This window comes from Bidens hawaiensis, unplaced genomic scaffold (assembly GCF_021521415.1).
Source record: "Bidens hawaiensis isolate Kalapana, Puna unplaced genomic scaffold, B.hawaiensis_p1.1 tig00043606_1, whole genome shotgun sequence".
Lineage (NCBI taxonomy): Eukaryota > Viridiplantae > Streptophyta > Magnoliopsida > Asterales > Asteraceae > Bidens > Bidens hawaiensis.
The window spans coordinates 159-24338 of NW_027505847.1; the positions used below are offsets into that span (position 1 = coordinate 159).

Genomic DNA, 24180 nt, shown 5'->3' on the forward strand with positions numbered 1-24180 from the left:
GCTCTCCAAGTAATTTACATGGAAACCAGGCCACAACTTAACCAAAGCATAACCCCCCTAAACTTTAACATATTACACAAACAGCCCTTAGATTGTTCTTGGATCCCATTTTTTTGTATAAGCAACTTGTTAAAAGAGGAGAAAAAATTAACTAACTTTTGGTTGTATAAAAGCAACACATGGAAGCACAATTTAAGGTTAATGGCTTTAGATTTTGGGGGAAAGATTCCAACTACATGTGTAAGTGGAAGAGAATAAACATGACATATTGTGTGAGTCGGATAAATCATTTGGATTTTCAAACACACACACTTTTAATATAGGTTTTAATGTTTAAGCAAGTGTTTGTAGATTGCATATAAGAAGATGAGAGAGACAATACATGTGATACATAGTTTAAATTCAATTAAAGCGTGTAAGAATAGAAAAGGAAAATGGTTGATAATAGATGGTCTGCATGTAATTCTAATCAGAGTAAAAACTATATGTCATGCCTGATAAATCACACAAATAAATAATTTATTGATTAGATCTGCAAAGGAGTATAATATAAAAAAATCTTACCTATATTCCCGAGTGACTTATCGTCTAATATTTATATCAAATAGATGTTTTTTTATAAAATATTTAAAATAGTCGTGGAAAAATATTATTTTCTACACGGCATCGGTTATTTAACTATGTGGCAATTTATAAGTACTTGGTGTGATGTCCCTTTAATATTTGCCTTTGAGGTCCGAGATCTCCTCAAGTTACATCTCACTATCGGCGGCCATGAAATTGAGAAGAAAGAAATATAAGCGACAAGATATTCAAACGACATGTTGGTAATTGTGAAAATCTAAAAAATGATGTAAATTTCAAGCATAAACGGGCCTCGATCAATCATATTGAGGAAGACATCCAAAAAAGTTGGTCTTTACTTTAGGTCAAGAATACATGAAATTATTTTCGTACGTTTCAAATGTAATCGGGTGTGTAAATACGTATAAATCATGTATTTGTATATGCTAGTTTAGGTTCTGGCTGCAATGGGTCTTTTGATCCAATAACATGAAGATAATAACCAAGTCATTAAGTCATGGTGGTATTAGATGAGTCAGGTCGGGAACATCAAAATCAATATGCACAGTTGGCATTATGTTCAAAAAAAATTATTACTTTTATAAGTCAATGGTCAACACTATATTTAACTTGCTTATTGACACATATATTTGGTCAAAACAATTTCTACTTATTCGCATGAAAACAAAGGAGTTAATTCTTGATCTTTACAGATTGTGCAGCAATCACAGCTCAGTAACACAATTACATTCACTCACAATCAAAACAGGGTTTATTCAATATAGCTTCATTGCCACTAAATTAAGCAACTGCTATGCAAAACTCACCACACTCGAAACCGCACGCAAGGTGTTCGACGAAACGCCTCAAAGAACATTATATGTATGGAACTCCATCCTGAAATGTTATTATAAACAGAAACTGTATATAAAACTCTGCATATCTTTCATAATATATTACATGTTCAAAACCCTGATCAGGCTACGATATCGATTGCGTTAAACGCGTGCTCGGGGTTGTTGGATGTTAGTCATGGAAGAATGATTCATGGGTTTGTGAAAAAGAGTTATGAGATGGGTATTAGTTTGTTTGTTGGGTCTGCTTTGATTGACATGTATTCGAAAAGCGGGTTTATCGATGAGGCGTTAAGCGTTTTTGAGGAGTACCCGAAACCGGACGTTGTTATGTGGACGCATATTATCACCGGGTACCAAAAAACGGGTCATTCGGATTTAGCTTTATCGTTCTTTTTACGTATGTTAACGGATGCGCGTGTAAGTCCGGATTCAGTAACACTCGTTAGCGTTATATCCGCTTCGGCTCGGTTATTAAATGTTATAGCATGTGTTCATGGATTTGTGATTAAAATGGGATTTGATAGTGATTTAACGGTGTGTAACGCTTTATTAAACGTTTATTCGAAATCCGGTTATTGTAACGCTGTTGAAATAATATTTAGAAAAATGGAACATAAAGATGTGATTTCGTGGGCTTCGATGGTATCTTGCTACGCGCATAACGATCTTGCGGATAACGCGATTAACGTTTTTAATGACATGTGTAAGTCAGTTGAACCGAATTTAGTCTCGGTTATAAGTGCGCTTCAAGCGTGTGAATCCACTCGTAACTTGGAAGTCGGTACGGAAATACATAATATCGCTGTGAGATTACGGTTTGAAAAAGATGTGTTAGTTTCGACGTCGTTGATTAATATGTATATGATGTGTTCTTCGCTTAACGAAGCTTTTAAACTGTTTGATAAAATGGCTAACAAAGATGCAGTGTCATGGATGGCTTTGATAACTGGATGTGTACACAATTATATGATGTATGAATCAGTTAAGTTTTTTGTCGAAATGTTGTCGAATCGAATCCTGCCGTGCGTCAATCTTATGGTGAAAATATTCACAGCTAGTTCATCATTAGGTATTCTTAAACAAGTTTTATGTCTTCACGGTTACGTAGTTAAACGCTCATTCGAAGATAATAGTTTCATAAACTCTTCACTTATTGAATCGTATTCAAAATGCGGTAGCTTATGTAACGCGGTTAAAGTATTCGAATTTACTAAAAACAAAGATGTTGTCATTTGGAGTTCAATGATTTCGAGTTATGGAATTCAGGGAAAAGGGTTTAAAGCTTTAAAACTATTTAACCGCATGGTGAATATATCGAATATAAAACCGAATAACGTGACGTTTCTTTCGGTTTTATCAGCTTGCAGTCATGCAGGCTTGATAAAAGAAGGTATAGAGCTTTACAACATTATGTTAAATAAATATAAATTAAAACCCGAATCGAATCATTTTACAATAATGGTGGATTTGTTCGGGCGAACAGGGGATTTGGATACCGCGGTTGGGATTATTAATAATATGCTGGTACGACCCGGGGTTCATGTTAGGGGGGCATTTTTGGGCGCGTGTCGGATTCATGGTAACACAAAGGTAGGGGAGATTGCAGCAAGTAATATGTTATTGTGTGATGCTAGTGATGCTGGTTATTTAATATTGTTGTCTAATATGCATGCTGGGAATAATGATTGGATTAATGTGGAGAAAGTTAGAGAGAGGATTGAAAGAAATAGTTTGACTAAAGTGCATGGTCAAAGTGTGATTGAGGTTAATAATGTAGTTCATAGTTTTACTGCAAATGATAGGTTTCACACTCAAGTTGAGATTATTCATGGGTTGCTTAGATCATTGGAAGTGATGATAAAAACAGAAGGTTGCTTGTATGATTTTTAGTTTTTTTTATAGGTGATAGAAGTGATTAAAAACTTGCATTATTAATATTGCATTATTAATCAAGTTGTATAATTGTTTAGCAATTAAAGAATCTGGTGTCAACTGTACCAAAATGTAGTTGAGGTAGATTGTAATTGTGTAATGTGTATATAGAGATGTGAATAATTTTAAACGAGTATTTCTTCCAGTGCGTTGCGGCGGAGCGCGTTAAACACATTACATGTTCGAAAGCTACCGCGTGTCGAAACGGTAATTCAATCGGTATCGGTTCGGTTCATTACTAGTAAAAGTTTTGTTGCCAAAGTTGGAAAATTTAAAAGTTGAAACTTAAAAAGTCTCAAGTTTTTATTGTAAAAGTGTATAACTTTTCGTGAACAGAGTTGAAAAGCTAAAAGTTCATATTACCAATGTTGAGGAGCCAACAGGTAAATATATAAAACTTCGGTGATAAAAGTTTAAAGAAAACCAAGGCTTGAAAGACCAACATGTAAAGGTGTGAACACAGACTTTACAAGTTGGTTTTAATATACATATTTATCATATTGTTCAAGATTATATAATATAGAAATATATTCGCTCTCGATGCAAGTAAGTCGGGTCGAATAATTAAAATGTGAAACCCAAAGGTTGTTTACCTGTAAACGCCAAAACTAAATGACCCGTTTAACTTGAACCATCCGTTTAAAAGTTGAAACAGATGTGCATGTACAAAAACTTCACTAAGACAGACATATTAAATGCAATTTTCCACCAAATTCTTTACAAATTTCAATCTTTTTTTAACCCTAAAAGAAATCAACTTCTAAGTAACTACCAGTAGTAGACTTCACATCCACATCCCCTGCTAACCCAACCGGCACATCCGGTGGCGTCGTACACCGGATTAACGCCCAATTCACACTCTGAAAAAACGGATGTTGTTTAATCTCCGTCGCCCCTCTTCGGTAAGCAAGCCGGTGCTGCGGTTCTTTAACCAACAACCCCCGAATCAAATCCCGAGCCGCAAAGCTAACCGAAGGCGTTTCGGGAAACTTCAACGGGTGCCCGACAACATTAAACAAAGTGGCCCGATCACTCTCCCCTTTAAACGGTGTTTTCCCGAACAAAAGCTCGTAAAGAAACACCCCAAATGTCCACCAATCAACCGCACTCCCATGCCCCTCACCCTTTATTATCTCGGGAGCTAGATACTCGTGGGTCCCGACAAACGACATGGACCGTGCACTTGTTGGTTCGGCTATGAGTTCCGGGAGCGGGATCATTTGGTTGTAGACCTCGGTTTTGGGTTTGTACAGTCTTTCTTTCTTCGGTTTACTGTTTGTGAACCGAGGCCCGAAACATGACGGTTGGATCAGGCAGGCGGGTTCGAGACAAGCGGGTTGGATGCATGAACTGGAGGCTTTTGGTTCCACGGTGGGGGTCATGAATCTAACCAGTTTCGGGTTCACAACGCATCTTAAAGAGAGATCGAAATCCGAGAGCATTATGTGACCGTCTTCTCTGACTAACACATTTTCGGGTTTAAGGTCTCGGTAAATGATCCCCAGCATATGCAAATACTCCAAAGCAAGGAGGACTTCTGCTACATAAAACCTATACATAGAAACCACAATTTAACCATTAATTTAGAAACCAGAATTGCAAAAACGGGCTATTGGGCTGGGCTAGGATGGGTTATGGGCCAAACAAAAACTTTAAGACTTTGGCCCGTTTGTCTATGTAAACATAATTAGAATCGGCCCGTTCACATGTAAATGGGTCATAACAGACACCTATAACTCAGCCCGTTTTGACAAGTTTCTTTTTAACTTTTTTTTTTCAATATTACCCATTTGACTATATAAAAAATAACTCGAATCGACCATTAACATATAAATGGGTGATAATGGACACCTCTATCCCAACTGACTCAACCCGTTTTGACGTGTTTCTTCTTTAACTATTCTTTTTCTGTATTACCCATTTGAGTTTTGACTAGACAAAACATAGCTAAAATCGGCCCATTTAAATGTAAACAGGTCATACCGGACACCTTTAATCGAACCCAATCCAGCCCGAGTTGGCCCGTTTCTTTTTAACTATTACTTTTCAACATTTCATGTTTGACCAATGACCATACAGAACATAACTAGAATTAGCCCACTCACATGTAAATGGGTCATACCAAAAATCTAAAACCCAGCCCGACCCAGCCCGTTTTGACCCACTTCTTTTTAGCTATTATTTTTCTATATTACCCATTTTTGACTATGCAAAACATAAGGTCAAAATGGACGCCTCTAACCCAATCCGACCCAGCCCATTTGAACCTGTTTTTTTTAACTATGTGTTTTCCATATTGTTTGTTTGACTATATATTACTCGTTTGACTATCTAAAACACAACTAGAACCGGCCCATTCACATGTAAGTGCGTCATAACTCATAATGGACAACTCTATCTAACCTAGCCCATTTTGACTAGGGGTGCAAACGAGCCAAGCTGCTCGCGAGCTACTCGAGATCGGCTCGTGAAAAAGCTCGATCGAGCTGAGCTTAAACGAGCTCGAGCCTAAAAGAAAGCTCGTTTAATAAACGAGCCCAAGCCCGAGCTTCACTTTTCGAGCTCGACCCGGCTCGCGAGCCTAAACGAGTCTGTCATTTATATATTTTTTTATAATTATATATATTAATATATATACATATATATTTAATAATTATTAATTGATATATATATATTTTTATGAAAAAAAAAACTAAATAAAATATATTATTTTATATATAAAGTTATAATGAAAATACAAATACAAATATAATTATAAATATACAAAAAATTAATTAATAAATATTAAACGAGCCGAGCTCAAGCCTGGTCGAGCTCGGGCTCGGCTCGGCTCGTTTGCACCCCTAATTTTGACCCATTTCTTTTTAACTATTCGTTTTTCTATATATCCCGTTTGAATATACAAAGCGTAACTAGAATCGGCCCATTTACAAGTAAATGGGCCGTAACAGTCACGTATAACCAAACCCTACCCTACCCGTTTTAAACCGTTGAGGAAAAACCACAGCCAAAGCACAAGTGGAAGATCGCTAACCTGGCAGCATGCTCGGGAAAATATCTCCTGGGCTGCCTTTGTCGAAGAGCATGCAAATCTCCACCGTTACAATACTCCATCACCAAACACGACAACTTCTCGGTGTCAAAATGAGCATACAACGTCAGCAAAAACGGGTGATCCAACGACTGCAAAATCTCCTTTTCCGTCTGGGCCCGCAAAAGCTTATTCCTACTCGCTAAAGCCGCTTTATCCATCACTTTCATCGCAAAATAATTCCCCGTACCAATCAACTCCGAAAGATAAACACTTCCAATATCCCCACACCCTAACCGCTTCAACTGCCTAAAATGTCTCATTTCCAACGAGCCCGTTTCGCTTTTCGCCCGCACAAGTTTTATCGCCTCCCACCGTGTATCGTTCTGTTTATGCGGTTTATAAACCGCACTAGTGTAACTACTCGAGCTGCTGTCATCGCTTACATCACTCCCCGTACTCTCCCGATATATACTCGTTTTATTACTACTATCTTTATAATCACCCGACACACTAGTTAGCCCGTTCTCAACGCTCTTCTCTAACGTACTCGAAAAGTCACCGACTTCTGTCAGTTCTGTACTAGTGAAACTTTCTTTAGCTTCTGTAAAATGTGTGTTTGAATATAAACTGTTTTGTGGACTCAGATGAAACCCGTATGGATTATAACCCTGCGGGCCCGAACCCGGGCCCGGTCCGTCTTTCGGGGTGTAATCGTAAGTGGTTTTGTATGAAAATCTTGAACTGCAAACAGAATTTGTGGAAGCTTTTGTTGTTAAATGGGTTGCAGATTTATGATTATTAGTTGGTAAAGAACCAACACCTTCAATAATAAAATCCATCTAAACAACTTCAACCACAATTGAATCAAAAAACCCAAATACACCCTGCAACATAATGCAATGTTATGTCATATAAAACCCTAATTATCAATTTGGGGAAGAACACATGCATAAGTCAAATTGATCAATTAAACTGCAAACTATTATCAAATTCTTATCAAATTAAACTGCTTTGATCGAATTATGAACGCGAATTCAACAGAATATGAATCAAATTGATTAATTTTGTTAATATGGTTCAAAATGCGTACCTGATTAAAGATTCATGAGTGGTTAAAGAAAGTGAGTGAATTGGGTGATCTTGATGAGTAATGGGTTGTGGGTATTGTGGAAACAATATTAAAGATCAAGACCCAGAATGCATTTGGGTGAGAATTTGTTGAAACATTTATACTATAAAGAATGTGGGTTCAGTGATCTCACTCTCACTGCAATTTCACAATTTACAAGCAAAGGCAATATAATATGCAAACACAGTATTTGTTCATGTATTTATTTACACATTGCCTCCTTAATTTTTAGTTTTTTCATTATTTTTTAAATCATTACCATTAATTTATTTTGTTTGGTTAAGAGAATAATGTTGTTTGATATCCAAAAATATATTTAAATAAAATAGAAATAATAAAAATACTCAAGTGCCAAAATTATTATTTTTTTACCAAAACAGAAAAAATGCAATTGTAATGGTGTTGATGGCGATAGCTCCGAAGACGAATGGTGCTAACGGTGGCAACAGTAGTGGTGATGGCGATGGTAGTGGTAGTGGCGACAGTAGTGGTGGTTAGGCGGTGGTGGTAGCTATGGTGATGATGGTGGTGGCCGAGGTGGTAGCGTTGGTGGTAAGGTGGTGGTGGTGGCGATCGTAGTGGTGGCTCTAGCAATAAGGTGATGGGGTGGTGGTCAGGTGGCGGTTGTTGTTGCTAGGTGATGTTGAGAAAGTATGGTGAAAGAGAAATTGAAGGAGAAAAAAAAGGAGTGTTAATGAATTATTTTGATGTAATGAGATTCCATGTGTAATCGTTGATTTCATTCCATTGAGTAACCAGGCACCACTTTTTCATTACTTCACAATGAGTTATTGCATTCCCATTGTTAGTCCTGCATATAATTTATATGTATATGTAATATAATGTGTGATTCGAAAAATACAATGACATAATATTACATATATGTAATAAGATATCACGCGCATGTAATATGAACACGTCGATCTATGGATTTTTGGGATTTTGAATGTTAACTTTTCGGGTTTTATGACGAAAGTTAGATTAACATGTTGATATTTGGGTTTTTGGGTGATTAATAATGTAACGACACATAGAAGATTCACGCGACCAAATGTAACAGCCTAGGTAAATCTCACATTGACCATGAACATGAGAGGTTCTTTGTTCATTAGAAATTTCATGTCTCTTAAATCATTAAAGCGTTTTGGGCTTAGTTGTTTGTGGAGCAGATGAAAACTCCACAATTATGCGTGCTTTGGTGGGACTAGGATGCGTGATCTCTTGAGAAGTCTTCACCACGGCAGCTCAAATGAAATTCATGAGTTCCTGAATGGACTATGCAAACAAACAATATTGTTGATACAAGTGACCGATGCTACAGGTAATATATATGTTCTTAAATTGCAGTTATTTTATTCAAAATAGAAAAGGCTGCACTCTAATTAAAGATTAAAAAAGTTCTATATTTTTTATGTTATAACTTTAAAATTGGTAACGTTGTATTAAAAAATATTAAGGTTCTATAAGCATGAAGTTGTTAAATAAATTAGTTAAAAAAAGAGAGATGGTTGGTTTTACTTTTTAACTTTTGAAAAAGAAAATACAATAAATGTAAGGCGGATTATTATCCTTCACTGTTTTCAGAGTTTTTGTATATAAAACACATGTAAAAGAAACTATAAAATTTAATTTTATTAGAACGACGATTTTCATTGTTTGGGCCGCATCGCTCTTTATATTGGAGAGGCCCGTTGTCCCACTCTGGTCAAACTATGTTGTCTTGACCGAGCCCACACTGGCTTGAGAGTTTGGCTTGGGCGTCCACGAGAAACAATACCGCCCATTGCCACTTGACAATCGTTGTGCCGCCACAAGAGCATAACTCTCTAGCATAACACACGGTGTGATGAAAACCCAAATAGGCTTGGGATTCAAAGTGACAACCTTGCAAGGCCTAACTCAAACCTTTCATTGTCATATTCATCAAAAGTGACACAAGTTAACATTAAACTTTAGTCAGCACTAAAGAACTCAAACATTTCTAGGCTCATAGTACCAGGCCCCAAGTGATGAATTACAAAATTTAATGCCATATGTTGCTTTTAATAAATTATTATATTTGTAGTTAAGTTAAAATTTAAAATACCAAAATACGAATTAAATATATTTCTCCAACACACTTGTCCAACACATCTATATAAAGCCCTTCACACCTTCACTTCTCATCATCATTCATTAATAATAATTCTCTCTTTCAAACACGGCTACAAACGATCATCCCGCCAACCTAGTCCAACCTCCGTCAGTGACTCAAATAATGACCGTCGTATCATTGCTCCCTATGGCCGGAGCATTAGTTGGTCTAGCCGCAATCATCCTGGTGTGTATAATAATCGGTCTGGTCATATCTACCCCGTTTTTCGTTATTTTTAGTCCAATTGTTGTCCCTGTGGTCCTGTTGTTGTCCTGGCTAATTAAAATTTTGTGGAAGATGACGATGAAAAATAACAAGGGTGATAGTGATAATATTACTGTGACCGGACCTGATATTGTTATACCCAATAAATATTTTGTGAATGATAGTCAACTTTATATTAGCACTCAAGTTCAAGTGGCCAGTCAAGTTCAAGTGCCCAGTCAAGCTTATATATGAATAGTATAATGTTTGAATATAATGATTAATTTCATTTTATATTGACTAATATAATCTTTTGTGTGAACTAATTGCATTAATAGTAAGGTTCATGTCATAGCTATACCACATCCATCTGTTTTCGCACTATCGAAAACTCGTCCAGACTACACCACCAAAACTGGATACCTTACGACGGTTGAATTTACTTATAAAACATAGTTCTCAAACCAAAGAATTTTATTTAAAACATAAGCAACAAAAACATGCAAAGTCGTAACACGTTAATATCACAAGGTCTTTATATCGTATCATAACATATACTTAAACATATGAGGTTGCGACATCTAATTGCCTGTAACATTATCATATAGCTTGCACGTTTATCATATCATTCAAATCACGCGCATGCGCGCACGCACACACATTCTTTTTTCATCCCATATGTCGCGTAACACAGTTAACTCTGTCACGCAAGACAAAATAATAATAATATAATATAAACACGTGTATGGTCTACACCTTTTCTATGCTTACACTATCATACGTTGTACATATCCATCCCGTGATCGTTAAAGCATTCACATAATCACGTTGTATAATTCGTTTTGTAAAACACTACCAATCTTTCATACTTTATATTTTCGTTCTTTAAAATACATGCTAATAGCCAAATATCGTTATCATTTTGTGATTATGCACACCATCCCAAAAGTAACATTAAAAAGAGTCTTGAAACTCATCTAATAGTTGATAACTATTGCGTGATAAGTTGTCCAAGTTGGAGCATCGTCACATGATCTACATAAAAGTTAATATACGAAAACTCATCACATTCCACTATAGTCGTATGTATTGTCGCCTAACTTGTGTTAGGTCTTGGAAGTGTCGCTAGTTACATTGTGAGACGTGTGAAAATGTTTAAAAATAAAACACATCACTAAAATAGAACATTATACCATGTAAATAAGACACCATATACTTTTTAGAAACTATTAGTCTCAACCACTAGATCTTAGATCAAATAGTCTAGTTTATTCTTATGCTTCTCAAAAAGCTACTAATACTGTGTTTAATGGCGTTTGTTGAGACTTGTGGAAAAAAATAAAACTTTTATTAAAATTTTAGAATATGAGGTGGAACTGATATGCAAACCGAAAGTACGTAACTACAACATTTCAATATTAAATGTGTGACTTAATTGCATAATGTTATACTTTCAACGATCCGACATCATTACAATTTTATTTTATTTTATTTCATCTTTAAATGAACCTTGAAACACGGCAACCTGACACCTTTTAATGTCCAAGAAAGATGATAATTAATTTTTTTCCCCGAACTTTAATTAAAACAAAACTAGCAAAAGCTAGCAATGAAAAACAATACGATTACATCACAATGAAAGGATTTTTGAACCACTATAATAACCAGATAAAATTGAAACTATAATGATAATATTGTATAATACAAGCAATATATACTAATTGCATTGCTACAAAGTACAAACATCCATGTTAATAATTATACCATATTATACATACCACTAAGTACTTTAAGTATTGGTTTCTTTTTCAACGAATCGGTAGTGAAGTAGTAAGGAAGAAACTTGGTGTTTCATGTGACCCAGGTTCAATTCATGCCCCCGACATTTAGTTTCAGCAACACCTGGTTGATGATGAGAGACTAGGAGAATACGTGGCGTTCATTTGTTGAATCGTTGAACTGAACGAGTTCTATCTCGTTGCACTGTGCATTCGGGCGAGTGTTCACGGGCATTGGCCTTAGGTGAGAGATTTTCCCGGATCGAAAGACGAGTGTATCATGATATGGTGAATTTAGTCAATAGTCAATTTAAAGAATTCGTTGTCCGTTAAAAAAAAAAAAGAGAAGAAGAAATTATCGATTTTTTCAAGTTATAAAAAGTCTCCCTCTAAATTTATCATTTAGACCCTAAAGCTTTTTTCTTTTATTTTTCCTATTTTAGTTAAAAAAATGTAAAATTGTTTAAATTTACCTACGACTAAAGGCTGGGCCATGAACAAAGGCCATATTGGGCTGAAAAGGAGTATGACAGGTCGACCCAATTGGCCCATAGCCCTTTTGCAGCATCCATGTATACAAAATACCGGCCCAGTAGTAATTTTTGACACTCAAATAAAAATACAATTGCAAAGTAAGAGAGCTGTAAATTAGTAAATTAAAAATACGGCTATAAACGTAATATTAAAAACCTTTAGTAAACATGAACAAACATAAACAAATAAACATTAACGAACATAAATTAACAGAAATGACCTATGTTTATGTTCGTTCGTTTGTTCATTAACCAACGAACATAAACAAACTTCCCGTCGAACAATAATAGTTTATCAGGGCTTAAACTATATAATTTCACCATAGCCTTTTCGTCCTCAGTGAGCCAAGCCAAGCCGAGGCTCAAGCTTGACTCATTTTGACTTTAGGACGGCAGAGCTCGAGCTCGGCTCTTTTTATAATTTAACCTTGTTGTGATTCTGTTGAAGACGGTTTATGGTTAGATTTGTATAGCGCGAATAATGGTATGTCAATTTTTATTTTAGCTCTTACTAGACATATTTAGTTTTTAAATAAGTTTATATGTTATGTGTCATTTATAAGGACTAAATTTCAAAGTAATATAAATGCAAACTGTGACTATAAGCATAATAATGTTAATAATGTATGGTTTGAAAATTTTCTAGTACAATTAGTAGTCTACTGCATTTGTGATTGTTAATGACCAATTTTGGCTTTTGTACATTTAGCTTTTGATTGTTACCCGTTTTGATATCCACCGAGTTCGATGAGTGTGTTATAAGTACAGGTCTATCGATGATGCCACATATGGATGTTAGACGATAATTAGCACATGGTTCTTGCTTGGGTTTGGTAAAGCTTTAATAATGAAATGTGTAAATGTGTAGTTATGAACAAGTAATAATATGATGGACTGTGATTTCCAAATTAAATAGTTAACCTGATACAATTACATAAATATTAGAATCTAATTCCTGTATGATACACAAATCCGTTGTAGTCTAGTTGCTTAGGATACTCGGCTCTCAACCGAGAGACCCGGGTTCAAGTCCCGGCAACGGAATTTGTTTTTGATATTGGCAAATTAGAATATTATTATGTGATTTTAGTCTTGCGAGCCTAAATGAATTTGGTATATGAACTTTAGGTGATTTTAGAGGTTTGAGATTATTTACGGTGACAAGCTTCCTTTTGGCTTAAGCATGTTTCAGCTCGAGTTAATATCAAGTTGCTCATGAGCAGTTTGACTTTTTTACACCCATACCATGTTATCAAACGTGATCTGCTAGATTTGATGGTCGAAGAAAGGATCTCCTTCTAATACAGTCACGTAAATAAAGAGATTCAATCATGTTTTAGCGGAATAAAATAGCTTGAAAATGTACATTTTAGCAGTTAAGAAAACTAGTTATGGATCATTATAAGGTTGTCTTCTCTATTTGTAACAACTAGGGAGATCCAAATCATATTTTTCTTAGAAGAACTAATACTTTATATATAAAAATTCGACATATTTTGATAAATGAATGACCAGTGAACATTCTTAACCCTCTAGTTCCGCTCTTAATTATTAGTATAAACTGTATTTTTATTGACCAAAGTAGAAGCTAGCCATATTCATCAACAACGGTTAATCAATCATAGTTACTTCATATAATAAAATAATAAATACACAGTTTATATATATCTATACATTGATGGGTGTAATTGTGTAAACATGCATATTCAAGGTAGTGGAAGGCTCAAGTTGTTTAATTTAAAGGAGCTCAAGTTTGAGTTCATGCATTTCGAAACTCGAAAGCGCTTGTTTGACTCATTAATAAGCTCGAACTTTGTTTATTATTTTTTAGATATTTAACTATTTGTATTTACTACATATGTATATAATTCTAATTTTATGTGTAGGAAAATATAAATTATCTTGTACCTTTCCTCATAATTTTTAACGTAATATATTATTTTGTAATTTATTATATAAAACTAATATTATATCGATAAATTAACAGATTCATTGAAGTTTGCAAGAATACTCAAGCTTGGTATATGAATTTTAGCTTTTTAGGTATGAGCATCTTTATTAAATGAGCTTCAACTTAGATTCAATCTCGGGTCCAAACTTATATAAGCTCTGATGCTCTTCAAACTTTTAACAAGCCAATCTAAAGTAACTTTTGAATACTCTAGGCCTGTATACTGATTGAATATCGAATTTACTACTTTTTATCAAAGCAATAATAACACACCATTAACTTTACAGGAACTGATATAAAATATTCTTAATTTCAAATACTTCGTTGTAGTCTAGTTGGTTAGGATCCTCGGCGGGTTCAACACTTCAAGTCCCTTCAACGGAATTAACTTTTTTTATTTATTCTTATTGTTATTATTATTATTATTATTTATTATTTATTACTATTATTATTTTTACAACCAAACGATTTATTTGGTAGTCACAGCCATTTGTTGATACATAATAAAGTGTAATACCTATAATTTAGCAATATAAATAAGTGAATAAAATTGTATACACGTTTACAACCCTAAAATCATTTAGAAATACCGGAAAGTTTGATTATGTTTGATCATAAAAGGTTAAATAAATAAATAAATGGACACGAACTTTAATAAATAAATGTGCGTGGGCAAAAACTTTAATAAATAAATGGAAATGAACTAAAAAAAATGTAGTGTTCTCTCATTTAAAGTTGTAAATGTTCATTTGTGTTTGTTAACTTACGTTCATTTATGTAGCTTAATGTATGCCCATTCATTACATATGTTTGTTTAAAATATTCATTAAGATTTATTTGTTACTACTGTTAATTTAAAACGAAACGCATCTGGTTTCGTACTTTAAAATTCTTTGTTTAGGTATCTTTGTTTAGTGTTGAATTTATGAAGTATCCTTTCAATTTGTATTCAACATGTAAGTGTTTATGAATTATGTATATATTTTTTATTTTGCATATAACGGGCTGTAAGCATGTGAGAGGCTTGTGCTTAAGGATCGTGGCTTATATTTGTTGACATGCTTATCTTAATTTTAAATATATGCAAACGAAACGTTTAAAAACATTCTGGATGCTTCTTGTATTTTCTTAAACCACCATATTTCTTTATTTGTAAATGGAGGTTTCTTATGCATTTGATCAATTCACAGGTAAGTCTCATCAAACACAAATAACCTTAAACGTGTTATAACATCTCATTATATTAAAATATAATCTCACTAAATATTTGATATGAAAATCTTATAAACAAGGGATATACTAAAAACTAATATCCAATTTTTTAAAAAGATATTATTTATAAAATTAAGAAATAATTTTATAGTAACAAAACAAGCGGGTCATGGGTCTCATCAAACCCAAATAACTTTTAAACGAGTTATAACATCTCATTTATTTGTGAAACTCTTTCATCATCAAACCCTAAGTATATTATTAATTTCTTAACAATAAATATACTAAAATATATATATATATATATATATATATATATATATATATATATATAAATATTAGAAACGAAAAATGAAAACAACCTCGTAATACCGGGGGGGGGGGGGTGTAAAACCTAGTATCCATATACACAGAAGAGATCAGTGGACATCTTTTATATTTGAAAAAACAAGTCTTCATTGCAATCTCGTTTATGATCTTGTTCAATCATCGCCACCATCATAACGATCTCGATCAATTTATTTCTTCTACGTTGTGTCAAAGCATCTCTTTCAATGTTCAATAGTAATGTACACCTACTCATACTGGTGTCTCGTCCTCTCATAGAGTACTTGTGGGTAGGTACGGTGTTGCCAGTGATTTTATGGTTTATGAGTATTCAAAGATATAAATGAAGTGGCAGTACGGAATTGGACAGTGCATGGGTAATACTAATGAGTGTCCATTCCCTCCATATCAAGTAATGGACGTCACTCCTCGAGTCCATGGCACATAACCACCAAATTGGTGGTTAAACCAATACCCCACTCAAGTAGATGATGCCAAACAAAATCACTAGAATTGGATATACCAAAGAAGGATAGTATAAAAAACTCGTTTAAAAGAATGATTGTAAAAAAAAATCCGTTCATTTCGAACATGAAAAAAGGAAAATCCATATGGAATTTTCGTACGAAGAGTAACGAAGTTGGTTTGTTCCCCTTGAGCGCAAGTGAAAGAACAAGCAAGGGCTCCAAATGTCCAAATGGTAGGTCGAACTACAAATCTAACCAATCACAATACACCACTCTCAGTTTTTATATAAAAAAAGTTTAAATAATAATTGTGTTTTAGTTAACCATTACATGGTGGTTAGTGAATACCATAGTCTTGGAGTATGAGACGGGTTTTGGATTATTTTTTAACAATTTTCACGGGTTTGGAACGTGTTTGGGATTTATAATATGCCCGAATACCGACTCAATAACATAGTCCCATTTACCTGATTATATACCCGAGTAAGCCGACATGATTTTATTTATCTTAAATATATTACCCAGTTATTTTTTTTAATTGGTTAGTCATTTGAGATATTGTAATCATTTTTGTAACTAAGTAATAGTTACATTATATAATTGATTAGTTATATTTTGTCTAAACTAGATAGATACTCAAGTGGTTTGGAAAAATATTTTATAAATAGAGATGAATTTGGGACTATCTAAACCCGACCCGTCATCATACCTATTTCGATCACGTTTAGTTCGATAGCCTAACCATAAAATTATAAACAATAAAAAAGCTGAAACCTAACAAACAATGAGTCAAACTTATCGATACAACAAAAATATTCCATAGCCAAAACTATGGGACGAACTACTAGTTATAACTTTTTACTTTATCACCAAAAGAAAATCCAATCTACTAACAAACATTATGTATGCATTGAACAATGACTTTTTACTTTGTATTATTGATGGTGATGATTAGCTTAATTACAGGCACCTCATATTTATAACTCTTTATTATCCTTAACCTAAGGTTTGTAAGTATGATAATTAACCCACGTATTTACACAAGTATACACTAACATAAGATAAGTATCACTTGTACCCCTATGTCAACACTAAAAAACACTTTGCAACCCCCATTTCAAATTTACCCTTCCCATGACCTTTACCATTCCATTCCTTGTAAGTATACAACAATTGTTCCTGTCTATTTCCACCCCTTTCCGATTTTGCTTCCTCCCCAAATCGTTCTTCATAGGTTTTCAAGCGATCGACCGCCTTTTGAAACACCATTGACCCCATACGACATTTAACACCCCCCCCCCCGGCCGTCAAAATGGTTTGGTAAAAATAGATCGTGTAATAAAAAATAAGTTAACATCAAAAACAAAATGTGTGTTAGCATATAGTAATATCCAAAAATGGGAAACTTATAATAGAAATAAAAGTTACTTTACTTTACGGTCACCATTCCTGCATGTGGTCCTCTAAAAACCAACAATGTCCCTTAAACACCAATTTAATAATGCTCTCATTTTTCATAACTCAATGCATGGTAAGACTTAACACTAAAATAAAAAAAAAACTTTATACACTTCTCTTGACCTTTGCTACTTGCCTACCTTTCCAATTTCCATCAATATCCACTTCAGAATTTAGCTATTTGTGACTTTTAAATATTAAAATAATAATATTTTGAATGTGAAAATTTATAATTAAACAAATAAAAAATAAAATGTGGACACTTTTAATGAAACTGAAGGAGTATAAATTGTTCTAAGTTTCGATTTCACTCTCTACACGATAAATAACATGTCTTTCATTTATTTTGTTAGTAATACTATTTTTATATAATATATGTTCATTAACTTTTTAAATAAAACTAAATACGCGGTTTTGATTATTAACATTCCGATATAAATTCTATTAAACACGGAGTTGCATTTTTTTTACATAAAATATTCTTTTAGTATCATAAAAGTACATGACGATCTGAAAAACATCGACCAAACATAGATACCCGTATCGATATTATCTGGATCGGTATCGATTTATATTTTTATGGTTAAGCCATGCCGATTTATTTTTAGGCGTGTCACGGCTATATTTTCATGGTTACGGGAGACAATTTTTTGCATAATTAAGCTTAATTTTTAGTACGCATCAGTATTCTTTTCACTACTGGTACCGAAATGGTAATTCACTTCATATTGTAACTTTTATTTGTTAGATTGGGTACAATTGTATATACCGTATTATCTCGAAGTTAAGATCTAAGAACTAACAACAAAAAGTAAAAAGTAAAAATCCAAAATAAGTTATATTAAAAACTAAAATTTTATTAAAAGAGCATAAAAATATAACTAAAACCAATATGATGTTTCATAAAACCAAACATAAAACAATTCATTTAGTGAGTACATTAGAAAGTACAACTTTATGGTCAAGGGGTTTTAATTGTATCGGGTTAGGATGTGATGGTTTGGGCTTGTGACCCTACTAGTATGTTTTTGGTTGGGAGTGTTAAGGATAAAATTCAATTGATCCCCTATGTAACCCCTAATTATGTCTTCGAATGGAACAAATTGGTCCCAAAAAAGGTGGGTTTGTGGCATGGCAGGCAGTCCTAGGTCGGTTGCCAACTTTCGACGCTTTGACAAAAAGGAATATCCCGGTTCGATCGCTTCTTTGCCCAATTTGTGGCGAGACAGAAGAGTCAGTTGAACATGTGTTTGTGTCGTGTGGCCTTGCACAGTGTATGTGGAGTTTGGTTTCGCAATGGTGTAAAATACCAGCCTTCTTCCTTTTTAGCTTTCGGGATGTTTTAGAACTTCATAAGTTTTCGAAGTTCCCAAAGGAAAAGACAAGAGTTTTCCACGCGATGTGTTTGATTGCGACTTGGATTTTGTGGAAAAGGAGGAATGCGTTAGTTCACAAGGGAAGCCCAATTCGTCTTGTAAGTTTGATGGAAGAAATAAAGGTGCTAGGATTTCTTTGGATAAAAAATAGAGGGAAAAGAAGAGGTCTTACTTTGGAGGATTAGTGTCGGTTTATTGTATAATAGGGTGTGGTTCATTACTTGTGTCTTTCTTGTTCTTTTGGCGGCGTGCTTTTGCATTTAGGTGTTTGTGGTTGTAATGTGTTTTTAGCGTCAAAGTTAGTTTGATTAATAAAATTTTTATTAGTCGTTCAAAAAAGAAAAAGAAAGTACAACTGTAGTTAGTCAAGACACCACCGAGACAATATAAAATTGAAAGAAAGCCACACAAAGCACAATATAACTAAAATTAATATAATGTTTAATAAAATCAATGTTCAAAATAATAATAAAAAAAAACATTGTGAAGGACAACTTTTAGTTGTTAACATCATATATACTACCACATTTGGTGATGTCATCTTAAACAATTATAAGACTCTGGAAACCACTCTGACAATATATAATATTTTGTTTTCACCAACAATGCAAAAATACCATAACATGGAAGATGCAACAATGCAACTATCCAGTACCTGTGCAATATTTGACAAAAGTCAAAAACTAAATTAATAGTACAGAAAAAATGGATTTTTGTAAAAAATATTAATTTTGTATAGATAAATAGTGTGTTAAGTCTGATCACAAAACTTATATTATTTCGAAAGTTTTTATGATTTGGGTAAGTTTATGAATCAAAAAATAGTTTTGGTGACTTTCAACCCATTTGACATGTGCATCATTTGACATGGGCTAGGATCAAAATGGACGGGTCAGACATGTTGGGTTACACGTTATATAAGCTAACTTTTTGTACAGGTGAAACGGGTTTTTGTAAAAAATTGTTACTTATGAATCAGCCCCCGAAAATCATAAAAAATTTCTAGGCCCTCAGGCAAGTAAAAATATTGGCCCTAAGTAAAAATTCCCGTTTCTTTTCTGTTTTGCCGCTTAAGAAAAAGGGGGTGTATATATTTTTCATTTGGGTTTAAACAGTTAAACTTTTAAAATGAGCTTAAATTTGGTAATTGAGTTATGGTCTTGGCTTTGCAAAATTTCTATTTAAAAAAAAAAGGCTCAAATGAATTAGGTAATTGGGTTATAAACGGGGTTATGTTGTTTCTTTTATTAAGAATACAAATCTTTTATATTATAGATATATATAACTTTCAAAAAAGTTTGGGCATCACTTAGTGGATCAGGCCTGGGACCCCCCCCCCCCCCCTCGGGCACCCCTCCAAGGGCCAGGCCTGTTTTAAATAGATAAATATAATGTTTTAATATGAACATAAAACTTGTATTGTTTCATAAGTTCTTGAACAAAATCATTCTAGAAATTTTATTAGAAATTTTATGAATCAAAACTATTGTTTTGGTACTTTCAACCCATTTCACCTGCTACATTTTTGTTTTTACCGTTTGATGACTCATTAGAAACAAAAACATAACCGTTACTTGACGTATACTAAGGTTTAAATGTTTGAGCAAACATACCACATTGGAGCAAAGTGCACTGATACATTAAGAAATGGGTATGGCCACCTGAAATGATAATGTGTTAAATATAACAAAAAACTAAAAAAACTATAATAATAATCATAATCATAATTAATTGATTTAATTTGACAGGCTTTATGCGTTTCGCCTTTTTTTATTATTATATTACCCATTGGTGATAAAAACATAAACAAACATACCATGTGGACACAAAGGCATGTACAATCCACTCAAAGATCACATAAAACGCGGTGAACAAGATGAAATTCGAAATCCGGAACCACGGGAACCCCTGAAACAAGGGTTTCATGTCATTTTCAAAGTTAAAATGGCGCGCACACACAATCTTTTATGCCTTTAAGGTGGTCACTAAAAGATGCAATTTAGTCATGCAAGTCAAAATGTGAAGATGCGTCATTTTCTTAATTATTTAGCATTTTTTTTAAAATTCAAAACCTGTTTTAAGTTAACACGTCACCAATATTAAATTAACATTTTGACATACTTTTCCAATTTGCATGTTACTGGATGACCCCGACAGTTCGAAAAAAAAACCATCTTTTAGTGACCGCACAACAACTAGGACATTGTCACATTTACAAATGGGAAAGTAAAGTACAATCTTAATAAATAAATAACCTCAACAAAAGAATTTTCTTTCTGGTCCCAAGGATATTCATTTATGTAAAAAAAAACCGTACTGAAAAATATAAAAAATATTGATGAAGAAAGTTACCAAGCTATTCATGGCCGTGTCCCCTAACAGCAAAACGATATTAAGCGAATGTACAACAACTGTCAACTGGTATAACAAATGAAAAAATATCTAAAATAAATTAGCAAGTGATTATCACGATAATATGATTTAATATTTTCGTAAACGCTTATGGTAAAATATATAGACTTACAAAACTCATTTCATAGTCCACGATCGTAAGAAACGGGAAGATAACAAACCAGTAAACGCTATCTGTCAGCATAACTGCTCCAGCAGTCATCTGTGTACAACATACGCTTATGTAAAACTCGCGTTTTAAATAAAACAAAACGTAACGTTAGTGAATACCTGGAATATAATTTGAAAAATGTAACCCCAAAGGGCAGCTGATTGTGAATAATAACATTCTCCCAATTCGTTAACCATATTATCGGTTCCTGGTTTAGTGAGAGGCGCGTACATTCCTATTTCTGTGTCTGTGTGTCGGCTATGAGGATTGCATAACTTGTATTGCCTCATACATCCACAAGTGGATAGCAGTGATCCAAACTAAATAAAATAGAATAAAACTCATGTTAAGGGAAATTAATAATCAAATAAATGAAGGTAATATGTAGGCAGTTTTGAAATGCAACCGATTTATTTAGGGGTGTGAACGAGACAAGTTGCTTGTGAGCTACTCAAGATCAGCTTAGTAAAATCTCAAATCGAATTGAGCTTAAACGAGCTCAAACCTAAAAATTAGCTTGCTTAGTAAATAAGCACAAGCATGAGCTTCGTTTATCAAGTTCTAGCTGGATCGCGAGCCTAAACAAGCCTGTTGTTTAATATATAATATAGTATGTTAGACTAATATTATATTTTAAATATGTATAAAAGTAATTATTAATGTATAAAAAGTAATTAATAATTTATAAATGAGCCGAGCCTAAGCCGTGCTCGAGCTTTAAAAATTACCTAGATCCGAGTTCAAGCTTTAGAAATAGAGTTCGAAACGAACCGAGCTTGAGCCCTCGTAAGTTAAACAAGCAGAGCTCAAGCTCGACTCGTTTACACCCCTAGATTTGTTAGAAAATGGGGCCATTTGTGTTTTATCTCAAATGGGTCAAATATGTCTGACATAAGTAGTATGGTAAAAAGGTACGGGTCAAACGGGTTGAAAGTTGTCTTGCTAAATCACTTTATTCAAAATTCTATAGAGTAAACTGCGGATTTCGTCCATGTGGTTTGTTCGAATATGTGGTTTTAGTCCAATAGTTTTAAATCTACGATTTTCGTCTCTTTGTTTCATTTCACTTGCAATTAAACCCGACCCCACTAACCCCGTTAAGTCTGGTCATTAAACCCACCAGCGTGCCCCTCACGTGAGGGGCAATTTTGTCCTTTTTCTCCCCAAATAAACCCCAACCTTAATTCGCAAGCCCCTTCGCGTGAGGGGCTGAGGTGTATTTGGGGAAAAAAGGACAAAACTGCCCCTCATGTGAGGGGCACACTGATGGGTTTAACGATCGAACTTAACGGGGTTAGTGAGATCGGGTTTAATTGCAAGTGAAATGAAACCACATGGGCGAAAATAGCAGATTTAAAACTATTGGACTAAAACCGCATATTCGAACAAACACAGGGACGAAATCCGCAGTTTACTCAATTCTATATTATGACGGTGGTAATATTATTCTTGCAGCCATAACTATCTTGCAGCCATAACTAACGCAATAGTATCGTTCTTGCTAGTCAACACTCAACCCTACCTAACCCGACACGTTTTGACCAGTTACCCAACTCATTTCTTGTGCAGCCTCTTGCGAACATAATTGATGGATTAGAAATATTAAAAAATAATAAAAATAAAAATTACCAGAAAATAAAAGATGGTTAAAATCAAAGTCCACCTATCCAAAACACATCAAACATGCAATTAGTGAACATGAAACCAACATATAAAGTTAAAGATTATGTGACAATATAAAAATGACTAACTGAGTATAGTAATAAAACAGGTTGGTCCCATGAGTGGCCACATCAGCAATGGAAGCAGCTAAAAGCAAACAAGATGCAATAATTCTGAAAGCCAATAACCAAACAGGGCTTAATCCCTTCACACAAGGCATCCATGCTTCACCATCATACAAAGAATAAGATCGTTCGGAGTTGCTTGAACCTTCGTACTTACATAACAAGAATGATGCTATAATCACGGACGTCAAAACCGATAGCAAACAGAAAAAAAATTCCCATCTCAACCAGTAACTTAAAGTTGTACTATCACTATCCGGTGTAAGCTCCATCTGCAAATGCACATTGCGCTTAAATATTTCGGAAAAAAACATTCCTTAAACCGAACTTGTTACATGAAGAATTTGACAAGTTAGAACGGTTGATATGTTTCTAGAAACAAAACATAAATCTATACACAGCAAGTAAATGAGCATATTAAATGACGATTATTAATTTAAAGACGAGCCCCAAAGGCTTCAAGAACGAATTGAATAAAACGAAACACGCAAGAAGAATATACGGATAACTCTCAATATTATTATCAATGAAATTTAAATTAGGGTCGTCCCCGAGAATTAAAAAAAAACAAAAAAAAACAAGGGGAACTGAACGAGTACATAAAATGGGCCCCTAAAATTTTTGGGGCCTTATTTTGAAAACGGTGAGCCTAAAATAAAACCTGATGTGTATAGTTGAGTTTAATTGAGATGCGTTTAAATCTTTAATGGGTTTAATTGAGATGGGTCAGGGAGTTATGGCCTCTGGGTATAGTTCAACTATATAATAGTTGGTTTATTAAATTTAGTTATATATAAAATTTATAAATGACTTGTAGGCCCGTGGGAGACTGGGTGTGAGCGGTCACCCTGGGCCGGGCCGTTTACATTGTCTA

General features: G+C 34.1%; 2 protein-coding genes, 1 non-coding gene and 1 pseudogene across 4 annotated transcripts; 2 read left to right on the plus strand and 2 right to left on the minus strand.

Moving 5' to 3' along the window:
• Positions 1 to 1221: 1221 nt before the first annotated feature.
• Positions 1222 to 3462, plus strand: LOC143615600 (putative pentatricopeptide repeat-containing protein At3g01580 pseudogene; annotated as a pseudogene).
• A 634-nt stretch (positions 3463 to 4096) lies between these two features.
• On the minus strand, positions 4097 to 7674 carry LOC143615598 (protein kinase PVPK-1-like). The gene is made up of 3 exons (XM_077088695.1): positions 7478 to 7674; positions 6388 to 7271; positions 4097 to 4904 (listed from the first exon to the last, which is right to left on the minus strand). The coding sequence occupies exons 2-3, from the start codon at positions 7224 to 7226 to the stop codon at positions 4097 to 4099; spliced, it is 1647 nt and encodes a 548-aa protein (XP_076944810.1). The 5' UTR covers positions 7227 to 7271; positions 7478 to 7674.
• A 5462-nt stretch (positions 7675 to 13136) lies between these two features.
• On the plus strand, positions 13137 to 13209 carry TRNAE-CUC (transfer RNA glutamic acid (anticodon CUC)). The gene has a single exon. It is a non-coding gene; the product is annotated as a tRNA-Glu (tRNA).
• A 6150-nt stretch (positions 13210 to 19359) lies between these two features.
• On the minus strand, positions 19360 to 23234 carry LOC143615599 (uncharacterized). Of its 2 annotated transcripts, XM_077088697.1 has the most exons (7): positions 23149 to 23234; positions 21639 to 21839; positions 21481 to 21570; positions 21309 to 21374; positions 20773 to 20864; positions 20570 to 20617; positions 19360 to 19611 (listed from the first exon to the last, which is right to left on the minus strand). In XM_077088697.1, exons 2-7 carry the CDS (start codon positions 21807 to 21809, stop codon positions 19494 to 19496), a joined length of 585 nt encoding a protein of 194 aa, XP_076944812.1. In that variant the 5' UTR covers positions 21810 to 21839; positions 23149 to 23234; the 3' UTR covers positions 19360 to 19493. The 2 variants fall into 2 exon arrangements, with proteins under 2 accessions (XP_076944812.1, XP_076944811.1); XM_077088696.1 differs by lacking the exon at positions 23149 to 23234 and having other exon boundaries at positions 21639 to 21961.
• Positions 23235 to 24180: the final 946 nt, after the last annotated feature.

Excerpts from the sequence above, each read along its gene's own strand:
- LOC143615598 (XM_077088695.1), bottom strand. The coding sequence starts at position 7,226 with ATGGATTTTATTATTGAAGGTGTTGGTTCTTTACCAACTAATAATCAT. Across the intron at positions 4,905-6,387 it reads TTTCCCGAGCATGCTGCCAG|GTTTTATGTAGCAGAAGTCC; the intron begins GTTAGCGATCTT and ends TTCTATGTATAG.
- LOC143615599 (XM_077088697.1), bottom strand. The coding sequence starts at position 21,809 with ATGAGGCAATACAAGTTATGCAATCCTCATAGCCGACACACAGACACA. Across the intron at positions 21,375-21,480 it reads TGGACTATGAAATGAGTTTT|TTGACAGTTGTTGTACATTC; the intron begins GTAAGTCTATAT and ends TTGTTATACCAG. Across the intron at positions 20,865-21,308 it reads ACACGGCCATGAATAGCTTG|GGGTTCCCGTGGTTCCGGAT; the intron begins GTAACTTTCTTC and ends CCCTTGTTTCAG.